This window comes from Peromyscus leucopus, chromosome 11, assembly GCF_004664715.2.
Source record: "Peromyscus leucopus breed LL Stock chromosome 11, UCI_PerLeu_2.1, whole genome shotgun sequence".
Lineage (NCBI taxonomy): Eukaryota > Metazoa > Chordata > Mammalia > Rodentia > Cricetidae > Peromyscus > Peromyscus leucopus.
In genome coordinates this window covers 29580457-29603498 of record NC_051072.1, presented here as the reverse complement: position 1 = coordinate 29603498, position 23042 = coordinate 29580457, and the positions used below count along the sequence as shown (strand labels likewise).

The 23042-nt window shown below is 39.6% G+C and overlaps 1 protein-coding gene across 4 annotated transcripts in view; it reads left to right on the top strand.

Moving 5' to 3' along the window:
• Positions 1 to 23042, top strand: part of Paip1 (poly(A) binding protein interacting protein 1) — a 29054-nt gene that overhangs the window by 4655 nt on the left and 1357 nt on the right. For all 4 annotated transcript variants that reach the window (XM_028885385.2, XM_028885384.2, XM_028885382.2 and 1 more), the window contains exons 3-10: positions 5020 to 5205; positions 7727 to 7839; positions 12755 to 12866; positions 13855 to 13980; positions 15816 to 15922; positions 16727 to 16844; positions 18183 to 18237; positions 21707 to 21800. In XM_028885385.2, the coding sequence (XP_028741218.1) occupies positions 5020 to 5205; positions 7727 to 7839; positions 12755 to 12866; positions 13855 to 13980; positions 15816 to 15922; positions 16727 to 16844; positions 18183 to 18237; positions 21707 to 21800 (911 nt within the window). The remainder of the gene's footprint in view (positions 1 to 5019; positions 5206 to 7726; positions 7840 to 12754; positions 12867 to 13854; positions 13981 to 15815; positions 15923 to 16726; positions 16845 to 18182; positions 18238 to 21706; positions 21801 to 23042) is intronic.

The window sequence follows — 23042 nt, the reverse complement described above, 5'->3', positions numbered from 1 at the left end:
TTGCTTTGAATCAATCTTGTCTATAGGAATCCTTTGGTCTCTGTTAGTACAGCAACTTCTCTGTTCAGAGTACTAAAACAAATGATGAACTAGAAGCTTCTTTGGACCTTGATATTTGACCTTCTATTATTCAAGGAGTGTTTTAGTTAGTTGCCAACATTTAAGTAGGATATTGAAAAGTTTATAGTTACTGGCTTCTGTTCAAATCATAAGAAATAGCCATAATGAACTGGAATTCTAAAAGCAAAAACTGGGTGAAGCATAATGGCAGCTTAATCAGCAGTTTCTTCCCTGGCTGACTCCCTTGGTGGTGATTCTGGATGCCTGGGCTTGCTAACTTGCTCCCAGTATTTTCTCAGCCTTACTTGCACTAATGTTTGCTCATCGTCCAGGTTAGATCTTTTCTAATCCTTGAGTACAGAGTGGGAGAGTCCTCATTGATCCCAGCTCTTCGGATAAGCTCCTATGTGGGAAACGTCTCCTGATAATGATCCAGAGTTAGCTAGATTCCTCACTCCACAAACAGTCAATACTTGATGGTGGGTCAAGCCTGGTCAGGTGGCATGGAGTGGAGAAAACTGTCTTTGCTTCTGTTCTCTAGTGGTCTTTCTCCTGTATCCAGAAATCCCCGAGTCTGCCCTTTCTACAGAATTGGATCAGTGAGATGGCCAGCAAAGTGCTGCTAAGCAGATGACCTAAGTTCACTCCCTGGTTCCCACAGGATGGAGAGAACCCACTCCCAAAAGTTGTCCTCTGACTTCACACGCAGGTTCACCCACAAACATACGCACACATGCACACACGTACATACACAACCTGTGTGGTAGTTTTTTGATGTACCTTTTTAGTTCCTTCAAAACCCTGTGCTTTTTATCTTCAGTCCTTCCTCTAATCCTGCTGCTAGAATTTCCTTTTTCATGCTGTCTTAGCAAGTTACTATATCCATCTGTTCTCAAACTAATATGACTATTATATGTAATTATAGTTTACCTACTAGTAAAATAGCTCCATATAGGAGCTCATAAAGCATTAGGAGTTTGTAAAAATGTTTTTGTGTGTCACCACCAAAAAAGCTTTTTTTTTTTTCATAAAGCATCAAGTTACTACTGCTTTTTTTCTCTTGTTTTCAGTAGTAAAATTATCATTGATACTACTTTTTTGTTGTTTTTTTTGTTTTTTCAAGGCAGGGTTTCTCCATGTAGTTTTTGGTGCCTGTCCTAGATCTCGCTCTGTAGACCAGGCTGGCCTGGAACTCACAGAGATCTGCCTGGCTCTGCCTCTTGAGTGCTGGGATTAAAGGTGTGTGCCACCACCGCCTGGCTGGTACTAAATTCTTACTGAATGCGAATCTCTGCAGTTTGATCCACCTAGATATGTTGATACTATTTTTATGACTGTAAATAATACGATTTTTATTAAATATGTAGTCTTCTTAAACTGTCTTCCTCTTAGGCCTTGAACACAGTATAAAAATCTGTTCAGTGTCAAAGTTCCAGTGTGCTATGTCCTATGGCAGATGTCAAAGTTACCTTTTGTAGTCTTTACAAATCTCTTATAATTGTATTAGAACTACGTATTTAACATTACTAATTTTGTTATCTTTGCATATAATCTTCTTTACATCCAAGACTGTGCAGCCATCATTCTCTTTCAGATTTTAACCTGTGAATTTGACAATGAGCATCATCAGTTCTCCTCATGTAGCTCTCCTTTGATTTCTGAGCTGATGTTTCTTTGTCATTCTTCTTTCTCTAGGGTTCTATGTCCATTTTATTACCTCTCAAATCTCACTTTTTAGAACTCTAGGCGTGTGTCTCCATTTCTTTTACTACTTTAAACTCAAGTATAAAATAGTTATCTTTTCTTCTTCTAACAAGGTTATGGCAGGAACTTAGTGTGTTGACTCTTTTCTCCATCCTTTTTTTTTCATGGTTCAATCCACCTAACCTAAGTAGTCTTGATCCTTCCACAGCTCATGTCTGGTCAGGTTCCTCTCCCCATGGACTGGGATTAGGTTCTCCGAACAGTCCTTAGAAAATAACTTCATGAAAGGGGTATTTGTAAATTAGTGGTTCCTCATAATCTCTTGCTATGAAGTTCTAAGAAAAACAAAGCTTGAAAATATATTCTTCAGCCTGGTAATCAGTTGTCTGCATGTTGAAGACAGATGAATTCTTTGAAAAAAATCTGATGCTGGAGAAGTGATCAGACTTGGATTCAAGCATGGTGCACTGCTGCCTTTGTTGAGAATGCTGTTAGGATGGCGGGCCCAAGGGGCCTCTGCTCTGTATTCAGAGCAGCTCGGCTTTTTTTCTTTCTTTTCATTTTATGTGCATTGGTGTCTCCCCTGCATGTGTGTCTGTGTGAGGGTATCAGATCCCTGGAACTGGAGATGCAGACAGCTGTGAGCTGCCATGTGGGTGCTGGGAATTGAACCAGGTCCTCTGGAAGAGCAGCCAGTGCTCTTCACCACTGAGCCATCTCTCCAGCTCCCTAGAGCAGCTCTGCTTTCGCTTACCAGACTTGAATTCTGTTTGAGGGTTCTGTTGACTTTATATAAAGCTGACATTGGATATTCTAAACTGCGTTTTTGTCACAGTGAATAGCATTTAATAGAAAATTAGTGGATTCAGCTGATGCCTGATTCGGACTTCTCCTTGTCATTATATTAATACGTTAGGATTCTTTAAGTCTGTAAAACTAACCATGTATACCAACACTTTAATTCTGAAATTCACACAGAGAAGTAGTTAAATATATTAATAATGTGTATGTTTTTAATGCTTAACTGCTTTCACAACTTTCTAATAAAGTAGCAGTGTTTGTAATAACATTTTTCACTCCAGATGTGTTGGCAATTGTTTAGCTTTGCAGAAATGTTAGGTCTGTACAAATAAGTCCCTTTCTTTAAAAAACAAACAAAATCAGAGGGGATATGTATGCTGTTTTTATTTAACAAATTATCTTGGGACTATTTTCTGGAAGGATGGACATAATATATAATTCATATATGAAAGGATATATTTAGGTATATATAAATTCTGTCTTTTTTCTTAAGTGGCTATATGAAAGCCAATTATACGAATGTACAGTAATAAATTTAACAATTCTTGCTTAGATTGTTAGATAGCTTTCTTGGCAATGAACATACTTATATATAAAATGTTAAATTTGTGTTCTGAGACTTAGTTATTTTGAGGATAGTATATGATAATATAAAAGTACAATTTTGAATTAGCTTTGTGATCATACACACATTATTCAAGTTGTATTCAGTCCTTCCTTGTATAAACTTTTTCTCCACCACTGCACTTAGTGGGCCCCTCCAAATCCTGCATGATCTATCTCTAATTGACTCTTGGCAGCCACCAGCCCTCCCTCAGTTTTCTGTTTTAGCTATTGACTTTTTCCTCAAAGGTATTAGTTAAGCCTCCATGGAACCAGCATGCTGCATCTGCCTGCTGCATAGGATATCTTCCCACATATTTTTGAGGGCTTGGGAGGGAATTATTTTGTTTTGCATTTTCCGTCAGTTCAGATGTTAACTCCTACATTAAAAAAATTTTTTTTAGATTTATTTGCTTTATTTTCTGTTTATGGGTGTTTTGCCTACAAGTAATGGGTCTGGTGCCTGCACAGGTCAGAAGGCATTGCATCCCCTAGAACAGGAGTTAACAGGTAGTTGTCAACCACCATGTGAATGCTGGGAACCAAACCCACATCCTCTGCAAGAGCAACAAGTGCTCTTAACTCTGAGTGTTTGTCCACGCACCTCCAGATATTAACTCTCAAGACTGTCTGGCCTTGCTTTCCAACTATTTCAACATCTGAATGTACTTTGCATCATGGGATTATGAGAGGAGACATCTGTCCGCTGTATTTGTGGCGTTACGGCGTCCTGGAAGTGCTTTCAGCACCTGTACAGTTGGCCCTTAGTAGGCACTCGGCATGCAGTCTGTTTTGAACGACTGACTGATCCATCTACCTCAGCGTCTAGTGCTGGAGTTACTGCCTGTGCCTCGAAAGGAGGAAGACAGTCTTACTAGAAAGACTGTCTCCATCACAGGAAAAATTGCCCTTGTGTGACATTTTTTTGTACTCACTGACTAGAACTTAAAGCCCTTCATAAGCTGCTTCTCTATTTTGCTCATTATTTCATCTGATTTCTAATTTGAGTTTATTTGGAGAAGGATAAATATCAAGCCGTATATGTATTTGAACATAACAGATAAACTTCAGCATGCTTTAGAGAGCATTCCGTGTGATGAGAGCAAGAGGGATATTATTCTGGCCTGATAACTTTTGCATAACTTTATCAAGTCTCCTAACATTAATTATAAGGCTTAACAACCACCAAAAATGGAATATTTTTAGTGGGAAAAATAGTATCTTAGAGCTATTGCTACTATCCAGATTGGTTAGAAACCTAGTAAAGCAACCAGAAAGTCTACCATTTTTATTACGATATAATTTTATATTTAAGCAGTTAAATATGCTTCCCTATCCTTGGGTATTAACAAATAGATGACAAAGCATACTAGTTTTTTTTTCTTTCTTTCTTTTCAATATAGATGTTGTCAAACATCTACAAGGATATACTGAATAGTACAATATAGTAATGTTCCTAGGTTGACAATTCTGGTTTCTGTATGTTTGGTCCATCCCTTCCCTATAGTTTTAGTGCAAAATTTGTAACTAGGTCTTATTTGATCTGTAACTAGATTCTTACTTCTTACTTTTTTTTTTTTTTTTGAAATTCCTTTAAACTTTATTTCTCTGCCATAAATCTGCTAGGATTGAAAAGACAATTCTTTGTCTTAATGGAACTTCTTCTGTTAAAACATGTCAGTTAGGCAAAGAAGAGGACCAGCAAGCTGAATGCACTTACATTTTGTGATATTTACAGTTATGTGAGATCCTTAAACACCCCAAATTAAAACCACTGCATACTTATTTTGCTAGTTATATGAATTCAATTGTCTTATTCTGTTTTTGTTTGCTTTCATTTTTGAACTGTAGGAGTCCTATGAGGATGGTTGTGAGGATTATCCCACTCTATCAGAATATGTTCAGGATTTTCTGAATCATCTTACAGAACAGCCTGGCAGTTTTGAAACCGAAATTGAACAATTTGCAGAAACCCTGAATGGATGGGTCACAACAGATGATGCTTTGCAAGAACTTGTGGAACTCATCTACCAACAGGTAGGTAGGCTCATAGCAGGAGGTGACCTGGTAGTTTTCCTGGAGCCCAGAGATAGTGAGTATTCTTTGAAGGAGGCCAGGTTCCTGTCCATTTACTTGTTACCACTTTGTGGGTAGTAGGAGCTTTTGAAGTGTGGCTTGGATACACTTTCTGTACTTAGAGAGCCAAGGCTAGAGCCAGGCTATACTGTCAGTTCACCTGCTTAGCCAGGGCTCTGTACACAAGCAGGGATACAAGGGGGGTTTAGGCTCGGACAGGGAAACCCTCACCAGAATCACACCTGCCCTCCACATAGCCCCGTTTTGATGCATCTGAAACTAACACACACAAACAGTTGCAGGTTTCTTCCCTCTGTGTTTAATTCTGTAGGATTTTTGGAGACGGTGAGAAAAAGTTGTGAGAAATTTCTTGGCTCACAAATGAGCTCTCTTTCAAAAGCCAAAGTGTTGTTGAGGATTGAGTTCAGTGGCTGAATATTGGCCAGGCAAGTGCAGGCTCCTGAGTTTAGTCCCCAGTACTGAGATAGACAGACACAAATAAGCCAGGCTGCAAAATAGTCCAATATTAACTTTGAACATTTCTTCTTGTCTTCATTTATTTGTTTGTTCATATGTTTTTGAGAAGGCCTCACTCTGTATTTTAGGCTGGCCTGGAGCTCACTATCTAGTCCAGACTGGTCAATTCTGCCTCAACCCTCCAGGCCATAGGATTTGACCAGGCTCACTCTTAGGTTTTAAAGACTTGTATCTTAAGTCCTTAAAAGACTTGCCAGCTTATATGATGGTAACAATCTAATATATAAACAACTTATTTCTTATAACTAGGTATGATGTCATATAACATTTGTCACATATTGGGCGGTAACACATTAATAAGGGTGCAAACTGTATTTATTAGACAGTGCTGTCTTTCTCCCCCAAAACTTTATTTTTAAGATTATTTTCAGTACGATTTTACATTTGAGAAGGTTCCTTTTTTACTATACTCGAAGAGTTATTAACATGTACAGAAGAGCATACATTACAAAGGTAGAACCCATAGGCATTTCATTCCTCCAGCTTCTAGAGGTCTGTCATCCTTGGGTTTCAAGATTAGTAAGGCTGCCTTAATCATCAAATGTATAACTCAGTTCTGCCACACAAACCAAAGAGAGAGCAGATAGGCCGGAAAGGTAGGGGTCTTCTTGATAGTGTTGCTGACTGGATCTCAAGTTTTATTCTTGAGAAGTTTTGCATTCAATGGACCTTGAGTTGTTTCCCCACGTGAACTGCTGTTGTTCTCCTCTACCTGGGGGTGGGGCATTCTGCTGGAAAGTTCAGTGAAAGAAGTATTCGAGTATACCGTCTCAAAAAAGAAAAAAAAAATCACATTGTAGGTGGAGAGAATGGGAGGTGAGAGTGTGCTTGCTTAAAGTAAGTGGTAGCTAGAATCTCATTTTCCCATGTGGGGAAACAAGTAGGAAATTGTGTGTAAACTGAAAAATCACGGCTATAAAGGCTAAAACCCTTCAGCCAATAATGGGAAAAGCAGAAGTTTGAATTTCTTTTGTTAAGCATATATGGTATAAGAAGAAATCAGTGTTTTGTTGCTTTTTTTTCTTTTTGAAATGAATCAAATGTGAGCCAAAAAAACCAAAACCCTAGAAATAAAAAGATATAATTATAAAGCATTTGCTGTGTTTCTGATAATACTAAGATTCTACAAATGGTTACTCTAGCTCAGTGATTACTAAAGTGTTCCTCCTCTGTCCACTTTATACACACCTGAGCAGAAATGTTAACTCGTTGTCTTCTAGTAAATGGATCCAGAATCTGTGGTTGAATGGTTCTCTGACCCTGGTCAGGCTACTTAACCCCTGGGTGTGCGTTTTCTTGTCTGCCTACCCTGAGGTGGTACGATGTGGCCTCCGCTCTTCTCTGAAATCTGCAGGTGAAGTCAGATTTTTTGAGTGCTGCTTCTGCTACATTACGCATTCCTCAAGATGTGGTATTTTCCCACTGCATTGTTACTTTTCCATCTTCTACTTGGAAGTAGTTGTTTTGATTTCCTTTTTTAGTCCAAGTGTTTTGGGATGTTCATTCCAGGTACTGTTAATTACCTTTTCGTGTGTCAAACAGAAGCTAGGGAAGTTTTAGCAGTGGCCAAGGTCACAAAGCAGAATCAACATTGATCAATAGTTTGGTAGCTCTTCTTGTCATTCGTAATTGTTACCAAGCAGTTGTGTACGCGTCTGTATTTTCTGCAAAAAAAAAAAAAATGGATTAACATCTAGAGACATTTCTAATTGTTTCTGGTTACCTCAGGTAAATGAGGAATCAGAAGTTGCCTTAAACATTTTTCTTTGTGCTGTGGTTCTTAGGATAAGGATAGGTGGGAGGATTCATGTCCTTATGCCTAACAAAAACCTTTTAAAATATATAGTTCATTTTGGTAGCCAGAATGGTTTTCCTCCATAAAATATTGCTAAGTGTTTGCATTGATAATAATGTATTTGTCATACAAAACTTTTCTTTTTAAAAGGCTACGTCTATCCCAAATTTCTCTTACATGGGAGCTCGCCTGTGTAATTACCTGTCCCATCATCTGACAATTAACCCACAGAGCGGCAACTTCCGCCAGTTGCTACTTCAAAGGTCAGTGTGAATATGAAATTACAGATAATAGAATTTGACCATTGATGTTTTCTAAAAACCTTATGATATAGAGAGTTGCAGGGGAATATAGGCAGACCAGTCTGATTTCCAAAAAACTTAAATCTTATAGTCAAATATGTTAGTTTTTCCGATAATAGCCTTTGTCTTTGGTTTTGGATTTAGGATTGCCTTTCCCAGAATCATCAAAATGATTAATGATTACTGATGTGTTTTTAAATACTTTGGTAGGTTTAGTTTGAGAATTTAAGTTAGATAAAAATTGAGTAATTCATTTTTCTTGATTAATTTGAACTACCACCTGCATCACACTGCATTCTTAGACTTGAACTTTTAAAATCTGGACTCTTCCAGTATGTTCCATCTATCATTGGCTCTTGTCTTTCTAGTTGCTATATAATAGCTATTTTAAGAGCTCTAAAATTTTAATTATCTAGTCTAGATAGTTCTGTTCTTGTGGAATCTTCTTTGCTGTACACCTTTTTACAGTGTAGAATTAGTGTTTAGATTACACAAACATTGTTGGTATTACATATTTAATAGTTGGCATTGATTCATAAACTATTAGGGAAGACTTTAATTTTTTTATAATTTATTTTTTATGAGCATTGATTGGTGTTTTGCTTGCATGTCTGTGAGGGTGTCAGATCCTCTGGGATTGGAGTTACAGACAGTTGTAAGCTGCCATGTGGGTGCTGGGAATTGAACCTGGGTCCTCTGGAAGAGCAGTCAATGTTCTTGACCACTGAGCATCTCTCCAGCCCCTAATTTTCTTAAAGTGAGTGTGGTAGCTTACACCTAAGACAGGATTGCTTCAAGTTCAAGGCTAGCCTGGCATACATAATAAATTCCACTTCAGCCCAAGCTACAGAGTGAGATGCTCCCTCAAAAAATTAAAACGAAATTTTTTTAAAATTCTCATCATTTGAATGGTCTTTAGCAATAAAATTATTTTCATGTTTAATAAGTTTATTATCACTTGTCCACTAATTTCTTTAAACATACATCTAATGGGGAGCTAGAGATGTAGTTTGGGACTAGAGTGCAAACCCCCGGTACAAGCCTGCATGTATGTGTGTGCACAGACACACACATCAAAAAATTAATGGTTACACGATATTTCTGAATAAGAATTCTAAAGATAGAGCCCAGCTAACATGGAAGAGGAAAACTCAAGAGGGTCCCAACCCTAGACACAGACTTGCAGGCAACTAAGGCGTGCTGAGAGTAGGGAAACATAATCTCTAGTGTCCTAGGGTTCTGTTGCTGGCATGAAACACTTGACCAGAGCAACTTGGAGAGGAAGGAGTTTATTCAGCTTACACTTCTATATCACTGTTCAGCATCAAAGGAAGTCAGGACAGGAACTCACACAGGGCAAGATCCTGGAGGCAGGAGCTGATGCAGAAGCCATGGAGGGGTACTGCTTACTGGCTTGCTCCTCCTGTCTTGTTCAGTCTACTTTCTTATAGAACTTAGGACCACCTAGGGATTGCACCACCTGCAATGGCCTGGGCCTTCCCACATCAACCACTAGTTAAGAAAATGCCCTACAGCCAGATCTTATAGAGGCATTTTCTCAATTGAGGTTCCCTCCTTTCAGATAATTCTAGCTTGTGTCAAGTTGACATAAATACTATCCTGCATGCCTCAGGAAGAGCCCATTGGTTATCCGATACCAGGTGGTCAGCCCTGAAATTATATGCATATAACATTAGACTGGTTGAGCAGGGTATGCACATGCATGCATGCATGCACGCAACAACAATTAAAAATTAAAAGGCTGGAGACCATGTATTTTGAGGGGAGAGAAGAGGTGAAATGAATGATGTAATTATATCTTAATTTCAAAAAATGTAAAAAGCCACATAAAAGATGACTTGTGCTAGCAGCCCAAGTGGACAGCCATTCGGAGAAAAAGAAAAGGAGGCGGGTTCCTGTCCTATACCAAGCACATCAGACTTACATCGAGACAACTAGCAAGTATTTAAAAGCAAACATATCTTGGGTTGTCAAAGCTATTTTGAGCAAGGCATTGTACCCATAAGCCATTAATTTAGATTAGAAAATTTAGTAGATATAAATTACATTTGGGGGAAGTCAATTTTAGATAAAGTAAAAATTAGAATTTTTGTTTGTTTGTTTTTTTTGTTTTTTTGTTTTTCTAGGCAGGGTTTCTCTGTGTATCTTTGCGCCTTTCCTGGGACTCAATTAGTAGACCAGGCTGGCCTTGAACTTACAGAGATCCGCCTGGCTCTGCCTCCCGAGTGCTGGGGTTAAAGGCATGTGCCACTGCCGCCTGGCAAAAAAATTAGAAATTTTAGACATAGCAATGAGCTCTTTAATGCATTAGTAGAAGAGCTGTCTAGGAATAAGTAAGAAAAGGTCTGATGGGGCTGGAGAGATGAGGGCTCAGAGGTTAAGAACACCTGGCTGCTCTCCCAGAGGTCTGCGGTTTGATTCCCAGCACTGCATGGCCACTCACAGCCATCTCTAACCCTAGTCCTTGCGCCCTTTTCTGGATTCTGTGGGCAGTGCATGCACATGGTACACATAACGTGCAGGCAGAACACCTACACACATATAAATAGTAAATTTTCAAGAAAAAAAATAATTCAAGTGGCTCTGGATAAATACCGTTTGGAAAAATAAAAATTGCAAAGTTACACATATTTTTTAAAACTATCCTTATTGTAATAGTACAGTCAGTAGTGTCTGGAGAGAGAAAGTGGATTACAAGCAGGGTATGATGCCAGAAAGGCCACCTTATTAAATTTCTCATTGAGTTTTCTTTGACTTTCTTTCCACTGTGTGAACTTTTACAGTAATGTAAAACTGTCAATAATATGAGTGGGAAACGGAGCACAATTCTAGCCTTACAAGTCTATATATATCTAGGTACTTTGCAAAAGACAAAATAAAGGTGCAGTGGTAGGGGGTGGTTATGTTATCTGGTTTCTGTTTTCACCTTTGTGAAATAAACACAGGTTCTTTCTGTAACTGAAAACAGCTTTAGTGGGTTTAGGGTCTTTCACCTGGATAATTATCTGTGCATGGTAGTAAGGATTTACTTGGGCACATACTTACTATCTTATGGCCTTAGAAATTTATGAAAGAAGTCTATTTTATTAAATTACAACAGAAAGAAAGTAGGAAAAGGTTTGGATAGCTGAGTTGCCTTTGATTAATTAGCCTTTTGTTATTTTAACTGGTGCCCTTTCCATATGTATCTTCTGATGAGAATTCCTTGAGTATGTTTGAGAAGGTAACATATCTTGCTGTGTTTGACTCAAAAGATGGTGCTCATTAGGGTATAGCACGTGATAACTAGAATTGGGCTACATGGAACAATAAGTAAGTCTGTGGTCATTTCACACCTCCCAGTAAATGTTTGGGTAAGAGAGGATTTCTTCGTTTAAAGAAAACTGTTTGTAAGCTGGCTATGTGGAAACCATTCAGTCTCCAAAAGCTCTTAACTACTGAGCGATCTTTCCAGCCCCCCCCCTTCTAAAAAAAGAGAACTGTCAACATCAGTTTTATAAAACAAATTACTTTCCTAGCCATTTCCTACTATCTTTTTTTAAAGAAAGAAAATGAAAACCTTTTTAAAAAATTCATTTTAGGCCGGGCGTTGGTGGCGCACGCCTTTAATCCCAGCACTCGGGAGGCAGAGCCAGGCGGATCTCTGTGAGTTCGAGGCCAGCCTGGGCTACCAAGTGAGCTCCAGGAAAGGCGCAAAGCTACACAGAGAAACCCTGTCTCGAAAAACCAAAAAAAAAAAAAAAAAAAAAAAAAAAATTCATTTTAGTAATAGTGTCTAACACCATAATGCCCCTCTAGAGTCTAAGGTAGACAATTAGGATTAGTTTAGATGCCTTGGAACTGAATATAAACTCCAAGATTTCGGTTTCTGTGTGAGGCAAATGGACTGAGTTAGGGAAAAAATAAGAAAAACCTTCGGTCTCCATTGGAAAGAGAGACAGATTAAATGCTTTGGACTTTATGGTTTCAACTGGTAAGGGTCTGTTGTTTTGTTTTGTTTTGTTTTTAACCCAGGGTATAATCACTGATAATATATACTGGGAAGAATAAGAGTAAAGAATTCAGTTGGATGTGGTGGTACAAAATCTAACCCCAGACCCTGGGAGGGCAGAGCAGGAGGGCCATGGGTTGAAGACTTGGCTAAATGACATAGTGACTTCAAGCCAGCCTAGACAACTCAGCTAAAATCCATCTAAAAATGCAAAAAGGGGCTGGGAATATAGTTCATTGTTGCCTTGTACACACAAGTCCCCAGATTCAATCCCACCCCCCACCCCCCCCACCCGCAAAAAAAAGACTTAAGGATTCCCCCACCCCCACCCCTTCAGCTTAACTGGGTACACATATACATTCTTTACAGAAAAGAAAGAACACTTGCCGGGCGGTGGTGGCGCACGCCTTTAATCCCACCACTCAGGAGGCAGAGACAGGCGGATCTTTGTGAGTTCGAGGCAGCCTGATCTCCAAAGAGAGTTCTAGAAAAGGCACAAAGCTACACAGAGAAATCCTGTCTCGAAAAACAAAACAAAACAAAACAAAAAAAGAATTAACACTTTAGAGATGGATAAAAGTAGTGTTTTCTTAGCAAAAATACCTATAAGGCATGATATAACTTTTCCTGTTTTGGTGTTAGAATGTTCTAAACCTTGTGAAGTCTGTATTGTTCATATTACAATTTGATCTGATAGTTTTGTTCTACTTATTCCTGTCAGTATCTGAAAACTGCATCTTTGAAGAGGTCAGGACAGTCATTGTGCTAGCCTTTGTTGCTGTCGGTCACTAGACTGACAGGTGACCGTCTTGTTTTCTGGGAAAGACAAAGCAGTGTGAGATGGTAAAGCCTCGTCTTTATTAGGTGCCGGACGGAGTATGAAGTTAAAGACCAAGCTGCCAAAGGAGACGAGGTGACTCGGAAACGGTTCCATGCGTTCGTGCTGTTTCTGGGAGAGCTCTATCTTAACCTGGAGGTGAGGTCTGTTCTTACTAGTGAACACACAGCATGCTTCCAGGGAGGAAGTTTGTTCACACTGTGCTTCTACAGCATCAGAGATACAATGGGGAAATAGTGCAGTGAACTCCACCGAGGGATAACTGCCTGCAGTCCCAGCACTTGGGAGGAGTCCGTGGTGCGTCGTGAGACCCCATCACAGTTGAACACAACGAAGGGATAGGAGAGAAAGCAAATCCTTTCATACCTGTTATATTTGAATGGAACATTGATAGCATTTGTTCTGCTGGTGAGCAGGATGTTACAAAATCATCAGGAAGCTCTTAAAAGCCCTTATGCTCTCAGGAAGCTAACTCTCAACCGGGCTGCCTCACGCTTGTAACATTCTTCCTGCCTTAGTCTCCCCTGGGCTAGGATTATAAGCCTGAGCCACCACACCCAGCTTCAGGGCTGGATTATTTTAACCATAGGATTAATCATAACGAATTTTAAGTCTTAGTGTGTTCCTTTTTTCAGTTTGTTTGTTTCGGTTTGCTTTGTTTCCGTTTTGAACAGAGTTTCTCTGTGTAGCCTTGGCTGTCCTGGAACTTGATCTGTAGACAAGGCTGGCCTTGAACTCACAGATTGCTTGCCCCTTCCTCCTGAGTGCCAGGATTAAAGGTGTGCACCAGCTCCCAGCCACCCCATAAAAGAAACTTAAAATACCAGGTTTTTTTCATGGTAGCTTAAATTACAGCATGTTTAGTGAAGCAGCAGTATTGAAGTGGTCTTATATTTCTGTGATGTTTTAAGTGTGATGAAGAATTAAATTTTACCTGTAATCTACAGTTTTATTAGCGGTCTTATATATATAGAGAGAACAGTTATAATTAATTTGAAGTTACTACAGTGTGTTCCTGTGGTTTTTATATTTAACTGAAATACTTAGATTTACAGCTTCTTCATGAGCTATTTATGTCTGTACCACATTTGAATATTGTTGTTTTTACTGTTTTTTTCTCCTGAAGATCAAAGGAACAAATGGGCAGGTTACAAGAGCAGATATTCTTCAGGTTGGTCTTCGGGAACTGCTGAATGCTCTGTTCTCTAATCCTATGGATGACAACTTAATTTGTGCAGTAAAATTGCTAAAGGTTGGTTTTTTTTTTTTTTTTTTAATTTTTTTTTGACATCTATTGTGTGTGCCTGTGCACACATGCACCTAAAAGACAACTTGAGGGTTTTTCTTGTGGATTGTGGGAATTGAACTCTGGTTGTTGGAAATCTTTTATCCCAGCCCATTTGTAAATTTGCTTTTCTTTCTATGTTTATGCCCTTACAAAATAGTTCTTGGTCTATTTTAGCTTTTTTATTTTTTGCCTCCCAGATGGATGTCCTTAATCACTCCAGAGGAATTTAGCTCTGTGTTGAGTAACTTCCTAGTGTCCTATTGTATCAGATACAGTGTTCATCTATTATTTGAATGCACATTCGGCTATTTCCCATTTGGCTACTGTAGCGCTGCCTGGTAATCTTTCATTATGTCTTCATGGGTACTTTTGAAGATTACATTTTGAACAGATTCAGAGGGTCGATGAACATAGGTATTTTATATTGACAGATAATACTCAAGTTTCTTGAGCTACAGTATACTCTTCCTAGTTATGAATGAGTATACCTTTCTCCACATCTTTCAGGGAAAAGTAGTATCAGTTTGGGTTTGCTGTTGTCATGAATAAAAAATCCTCTCTAAAATTTGAAGTTACCTGATCAGTAGTCAGTTTAAGCATTCCTTCACGCTTATTGGCCATTTGTTTTTGTGAATGGCCTGTTCATATCCTTAATTTCTTTCCTTTTAAACATTTCACATACTCGTGTGTGTGTGTGTGTGTGTGTGTGTGTGTGTGTGTGTGTGTGTGTGTGTGTATGTATGTGTGTGTGTGGTTCGTGTGGTGTTCGTGTGTGTTTGTGTGTGTTCATTTGTACACATAGGCACACATGCATGGTGCAGAGTACATGACTTTGGGAGTTGGTTCTCATCTTCCACTTTGTTGAGGTAGCTGCTGGCCTTCATACTGAGGCTACCTGGCTGGTGAGCTTCTGGGTGATGGTCCTGCTTTTCCCTCCCACCCCACTGTGGGAATTCTGGGGTTACAGGTGTGCACCACCACATCAGCATGTTTTAGGGGCTTGAACTAAAGTCATCACATTTGCACAGCTAATGCTTTTACAGGGTGAGCTAGCTCTCCAGCCCCTTTAATGGTTTTCTTGGAGATTTTTTTTTAATTCAAAACACACACATGTGCGAATTGAATATATGTATGTGTGTGTTGTATGTTTTGAGAGGGTATCACAATGTAGATCTGGCTGTCTTGGAACTTACTCTGTAGACACAGGCTGGCGTCTCAAAGAGATCTGCCTGTCTCTGCCTCCCGGGTTCTGGTGTTAAAGGCATATACCATCATATCTGGCTGTTGATTATTTTTTAAAGAGAAACATTCATTAAAATTTAGTAGCCAGGCTGGAGAGATGGCTCAGATGTTAAGAGCACTGGCTGCTCTTCCAGAGCTCCTGAGTTCAATTCTCAGCAACCACATGATGGCTCACAACCATCTATAATGAGACCTGGTACCTCTTCTGGCCTGCAGGCATACGTGTAGGCAGAACACTGTATACATAATTAATTAATAAATAAATAAATAAATAAATAAATAAATAAATCCTTTTAAAAATTAATAGCCAATCTTAATCATGTAGAGAATATAATGTAATTATAAATGTGAAATCATACAGCTGTATTTTTTTATTAGTCAAAAGCAGAGATGGTATAGAAGTCCCTGAATATAGGCAGAAGGCAGAGAATAATTGGAAATATCTAACCATTTAATTGCTCTTGTTTTAAAAAAAAAAAAGTTTCAGCTTTTGCTAATACCTTTTTAAAATCTCTCCTCTATTGCATTCCTGATTTTACTGACATGTGTGCTTTTAGTTGACAGGGTCAGTTTTAGAAGATACTTGGAAGGAAAAGGGAAAAACTGATATGGAAGAAATAATTCAGAGAATTGAAAATGTTGTCCTAGATGCAAACTGCAGCAGGTAGGAAAAGAAGCCTTAGATCTCAGGCTTGTATCTCTTTTTTTCTTCCAGGTTTTTAAATCATGTACTTCATCAAAGTAATTAAGATTATGGATCAACCCAGTATTTTTTTTTTTTTTTCGAGGCAGGGTTTCTCTGTAGTTTTGCGCCTTTGCTGGAACTCACTGTGGAGACCAGGCTGGCCTCAAACTCACAGAGATCCGCCTGCCTCTGCCTCCCGAGTGCTGGGATTAAAGGCGTACGCCACCACTGCCCGGCTCAACCCAGTATTTTTTGCCTATGGCTTCTCACTACTAAGTTTTGCTCTACTATACTTAAAGTTGAAGTTTTAAAATTTTCTTTGTGGTAAGATATGATGAATCTATTGAGAAAGAAAATGATTTAGACTTTAAACATGGACCCAGTGTTTGTGTAGTGAACTCTACCATAATGTAATGTAAGTAATGTAAGAGACCAGTGTAATTGATGGCCATATGTATAGTCAGTTAAGTGGAACAGATTTCAAGGTTTTTGTTTTTGTTTTTTTAAGACAGTCTCACTAGGTAGCTCTGACTGGCTTTTAACTCACTATTGACCAGGCTGATCTCAAACTTATATCCCAAGTGCTGGGATCAAAGGCATGTGCCACTAAGCCCAGTTTCAAGCTTGTTTTTTAAAAGTGAAAATAATACAGTGAATTACGTCATTGAAAATGTGTAGAAATGTCAAGCATCAGGTGTCTATGTTCAGTTGAGTAAATGGAGCCTGGCTGACAGCACTTGGGCAGTGGATACATAGTAATTTGTTTCTAATTTTTGTCTGTAGAGATGTAAAACAGATGCTCTTGAAGCTTGTAGAACTTCGATCAAGTAACTGGGGCAGGGTCCATGCAACTTCAACATACAGAGAAGCTACCCCTGAAAATGACCCTAACTACTTTATGGTATGCCATGTTTATATTTTAAGTTGCACTTAATGCTTGTCTTAGTTACTTTTCTATAGCTGTGGTAAAATACCTTACAACAGAAAGCATTTAATTGGGCCTGCAGTCACAGAAGGTTAGAGTCTATGATGGTGGAGCAAAGACACAAATAGGAACAGCTGGGAGCTCCGTGATCCACAAACAGAAGGCAGAGCACACCGGGAATGACATGAGAGGTTTTCCAAACCTCACGTCCTGCCTCCAGTGACACACTTCTTATGGGTGCTATTGCTCTGTATGTTGTGAATATGTGTTGCTCTGGTTGGTTGATAAAGCTGTTTGGCCAGTGGTGAGACAGAATAGGGTTAGGCAGGACATTCTAACTAGAGAGAAGGAAGGAGAAAGGCAGAGAGAGGAGATGCCAGCCAGCCGCCAAAGGAGCAACAAGTAATGGGATGCAGGTAAAGCTACGGAACATGTGGCAAGACATAGATTAATAGAAACGGGTTAATTTAAGATATGAGTTATCTAGCAGGAAGCCTGCCATGGCCATAGTTCAAAAGTAATATAAGTCTCTGTATGTTTACTTGGGTCTGAGCAGCTGCGGACCGGGCGGGACACAAAAAAAAACTTCTGACTACACACTTCCCCAGCAAGGCCACGCCTCCTAATCTTTTCCAAACAGTTCCACCAACTACAGACTAAGTATTCAAGCATACGAGCCCATGTGGGCTCTTCTTGTTCAAACCACCACATGGTGAATTCAGTTTTGGACATTGCTTAAGTTATATAAAGCTATTCTCATAATCCAGTGCCAATTAAAAATTTTTATTGGCATAGGAGCCAGCACGCCATGTAAAGAAAGAGAAGGCCCTCTAATGAAGAGGAGACTAAATCAAGATCATCCATTGTCCAAGAGTGATGTCTGAGTCAGCATTATAACCAAATTCCTACATCTCAGATGTTATGTGCATGCAGTAGTAAATAAAAAAGACCAGAATGCCCTGGAGCTTCTGACATCACCAAATATAAAGAAGCTACAGAGGAATGCTCAACCCCAATCTTGTAAGCTTCTTAAAAATGGCAGGATAATAAGAAAACAAAGCTACAAGCTAAGTCAGCGCTCAGTCACAGTTGAGCCAGGGGTGGACCAAACACTAGACAACAGAGCCTGGAACTGTAGAGGGGGGATGACCAAGTGGAAACCTAAAAGCTGTCTGCATTCCCAGTAACTGGAGGACTGTTAGGAAGCTGGGGGTCGTCTTTGTGTACAGTACTCACTGCAGGTGATTGATCTCCGCCACACTAGTCTAGTGTACTTCAGAATGAGTGCCCACTTTATTGTTTGATTCATCCTAGAATGAACCAACCTTCTATACATCGGATGGTGTTCCTTTCACTGCAGCTGACCCAGGTAGGTTGTCTCGGTCACCCCCCCCCCTTTTTTTTAAGTAGTAAATTACATAAAACCACTCTTTGACAGTTCAAAGTATGGCTTTTTCTTTTTGGGGGGAGGGTGGGTTTTGTTTTTGTTTTTCTTTCAAGACAGGGTTTCTCTGTCTGACAACTCTAGCGGTCCTGGAACTCACTCTGTAGCCCAGGCTGGCCTCAAACTCACAGAGATCCACCTGCCTCTGCCTCCCGGGTGCTGGGATTAAAGGCATTCGCCACCTCCGCCCGGAGAGTTTAATATATTATAAAATTGTAGGGTTATAATTTGTTATATGTTATATTTAAGTTGATTACTTGGGACCATTCCAAGTAGTTTTAGTGTCTTGTTACTTTACTAGTCAGATTTCCTCCCACAATTAGGTGCAACTATTTTTATTTTGTACTTCTTAGTGTTTTGTTCTTAACTTTTCAGATCAGGATAGAAGGCAAGGGTGATTATAGTGGACTGCATAGGCAGCGGCTTATAGTGATGCTATGACAGTTACTAAGAATCAGATTGCGTTAGTATCCGTGATTTAGAGCTAATTAAAATCCAGTCTCTGCATACCTTCCAGTAAAGGGTTCTATATAGAAAAATGGCAGTAATTGTTATAGGTGGGACTGCAGACTGAGAGAAAGTCTTCCCATTTCGTACAGACTACAGCCAGCTATCATGGGGGCTTTTCCAGCCTGCCTTCTGGTAACAACATTGACTGTCAGGTGCATCTGGCACATACATGTCTCTTTCGGGTGAGGAAGTGGAACTAAATTATGGGGTGAGCATCCTTAGCTTCACCGAGTCAGTTCTGCCGGATTGCTTTCCGGGGGTGGTGGTTCTTCAGTGTCGCACCCGCAACTTAGACGACTGCTGTTCTTCTTTCTTGGCAGTACTTAATAGACAGACATCCTTTCTGTCAGTCCAACTGTGAAATCCTGTGTAGTTCTTTTCATGACTCAGAACACTGAATTTCTTCCTGTGTGTTCATCTTTTCTTTTTCCTTTGAAAATTGCCTCTGGTTGTCTTTCTCCCTTATTTTTCCTCAGTCATTTGTCTTACAGATCTGTGCTTCCTTACAAAGTAGAAAAAGATGATCTTGGTCAGCTAAGGGTTTTATCCCTTTGTGCTATGTGACTATCTTTCCATTTTGTTTATAATGTATTTTCATATACATGCTTTGAGTTTTAATTTATCAGTCTTGTTTGTGCTGATTTTTACTTAATTTTTTTCTAAAAGTCATACTTTGCTGTTTTTCCTATTTAAGCCTTAATTTACCTACCTAATTTTTACATAGAAATATAGTAGATATTAAATATTTTTCACTGTATTGTCTCAGCAAATATTAACTTATTCTTCCTCTTAGTTATAATAAGCTGTCTGTGGTATGCTGAATACTATTCATTCATGTGGATTCTTTGTTCAGATATTTGTCTTTATATACCAATAACCCATTCTTAAATATTCCTATGTAAATCATGCTATTTTTGGTAAGACAGATCTTAATCTTTAAAAAAAAGAAAAGTGGCAGTGGCATACACCTTTAATCCCAGCACTCGGGAGGCAGAACCAGGCGGATCTCTGTGAGATCGAGGCCAGCCTGGTCTACAGAGTGAAATCCAGGACAGGCACCAAAACTACAGAGAAACCCTGACTCAAAAAACCAAAAAAGAAAAAAGAAAATTACTTCGATGTCAAAATATTATTGCAAGCTCATTTTTTTCTTTCTTAAACCTTTATTTAGAAATTACTTCAGAATACAGAAAAATAAAAATTGCGCCAAGACTATCCATTTGGCCTTTTCCCAGATACTCTTTTGATAACAATTTACTCAGCTTTTTTTCTGTCTGTACACATTTTGTTTTCTTAAACCATTTGAATTAGTACCTGCTTCAGAATGAATGCCGTAGTGATTTTACCCTTTGTTTTTCTTGATTAAAAACCTCTTGTCCCTTGGGTTGCAGGAACCTCTACCCAAAATAGTTTTAAATTTGCTTTTGCCAGGAGCCACAGGCATATGGCATATCGCTAACTTGGAAACAGTTGGATGGTTTTTGGTTCTTTTTGTTTTGTTTTTCTTCGTGGGGCTGCCTTTTTTCTTTTTAAATGTGGAGAGTAGAAATTCGAGGTCAAATCTGTTACAAACTCTGGATAAACGGTTTCTCCAGAGTGCCTGACCTCATTCCATACTCAAAAGTATAATTAACCCTTGTTTGCCACTGAGGTGTTTTATTTGCTTTTCCAGGTCCATCCTTTTAAGATGTCAACCCTTAGATGTTTATGAAGGATGAGAGATAGGTATATAGAGCATGAGTTCTATCTTCCTGTTCTACACAGACCCAGGGCTTTGTCTTTGAACGTGTTTTTAAATGCCAAGCCCCTGACGATTGACAGCAGCACCCTCTGAGCCTCCAAGCTGTGGTGTATGTGCATGATCTGGAGTTCCTGTTGGCCTGCATAGATACATTTAAAAGAATATCTCTTAGGTCAAGTACTTACAGCAGGAAATTCATGATTAAATTTTCTCTAACCTGTCAAAATTGGAATGACACCAATCTCTGATATTGAATTAGAGTTTTATATAGACAGTCTTGGAAAAGCTTGGCCCTAACCCAGACATATAATAACCTTTCAAAACAGGAATGAAGATTAGCTTGGTGTGGTGCAGGACTGTAATCCTAGCTACTCTGGAGGTAGAGTCAGGAGGCTTTCAACACAGGCCTGGGCAATGTAGTATGTAGTAAGATCATGGTTCAAGATAAAAATGAAGTTAGGCATGGTAGCACACACCTTTGATCCCAGTGCTTGGAGATAGAGGCAGGAGGATCTGTTAAGTTTGAGGCTGGCCTGGGCCACATAAAGAGATCCTATCTCGAACTCAACACACACACACACACACACACACACACACACACGCACGCACGCACGCACACACACGCACGCACGCACGCACGCACACACACGCACACACAGGCACGCACGCACGCAACCAAAACCTATAAAAAGTAAAAAGAGCCTGGTGTGGTGGCACACGCCTTTAACACCAGCAATTGGAGGTGAAGGCTGGAGTATCTGAGTTCGAGGCCCGCCTGGTCTACATAGGGAGTTCCAGGACAGCCAGAGCTACAGAAACCCTCTCTCAAACAAAAAGTTAAGAGATTTGGGGGTTATTAGTTCAGTTATAGAATATTTACCCACAGTATATGGGAGACCTGGGGTTCAATCTTCAGTAACCAACTGTGGAATGTATTTACATTTAAAACGATAGTGTGTATAAATATTTTAAGGTTTGTGAGCATGCAAAGAAATGAGCAAGCCGAATATAATATAAATTTTATGAAAGCATGTTATGTAACTTTACTATTCAAACATTGGTCTTAAAGTCATTAAGAGGCTATGGGGACAAAAACTCATTTTATAAGATGAACTGCTCATTTTTTCCTGTGTTGTCTTGTAGATTACCAAGAGAAATATCAGGAGTTACTTGAAAGAGAGGACTTTTTCCCAGATTATGAAGAAAATGGAACAGATTTATCAGGGGCTGGTGACCCGTAAGTTCTCTTTTTCATTACTGATATTTTTTGTGTCTGTGTTCTTGTGTACATGTGTGCTTGCATATGGAAGCCAGAGGAGTTCTTGTGTGTGTGCATGCATGTGGAAGCCAGAGGAGTTCTTGTGTACATGTGTGCATGCATATGGAAGCCAGAGGGTGTGTGGCGCATGTGGAGCCAGAGGAGTTCTTGTGTACATGTGTGCATGCATATGGAAGCCAGAGGAGTTCTTGTGTGTGTGCATGCATGTGGAAGCCAGAGGAGTTCTTGTGTACATGTGTGCATGCATATGGAAGCCAGAGGAGTTCTTGTGTACATGTGTGCATGCATGTGGAAGCCAGAGGAGTTCTTGTGTACATGTGTGCATGCATATGGAAGCCAGAGGAGTTCTTGTGTGTGTGCTTGCATATGGAAGCCAGAGGAGTTCTTGTGTGTGTGCATGCATGTGGAAGCCAGAGGAGTTCTTGTGTACATGTGTGCATGCATATGGAAGCCAGAGGTTGGTGTCAGGTGTTCGCTTTAGTTACTGGCCACATTAATTTGAGTCAGGGTCTCTTGCTAACTCTGGAGGTAACTGATTTCACTTGGGTTGGCTGACCTATAGGAATATGCCTGTACCTGCCTCCCCAGATCTGGGATTACAGTCACTAGCCACCACACCCAGCTTTTTACATACATACTGGGGAGCTAACCTCAGGTCTCCATGCTCCATAGCAGCTGCTTTACCCTGAACCTTCCTCACCCCTTATTACTCATTTTCTTTATGAAGCTTCTGTGACCAAGTGTTGAGTATAACTACACTAGAAGGAAAGTTACGAAAGACTGGCATTCAGGGCCCAGCAGGGTGGCTGAGCTGGCAGAAGTACTTCTTCACAAGCCTGATGACGTGCATTTGATTCCTGGAGTCCCCATGTAAAGGTGGATGTAGAAAACTGCCTTCACAAAGTTGTCCTCTGACTTCCAGTGAACACCTCTGAGTGTTGTGATTACAAGACATGATTACACCGCCATTCTACAGTGCCTTGTGTCATTTTAAACTGCTGGAACTTGGGAACTGGGCCATCTGGCTTATATAATCTCAAAAGTCGCTTCCTGCTACAGTCTGGTTTCAGATATATGGCAAAGTGACCTGTCATTGTGAGAAGAGCCTTGTAGAAATAACTTTCAATGTTAATTAGACATTACCACTGGAAGGTTAACACTTTTCAGATGGAATTAAAAAAAAAAATCATAGGCAAATGT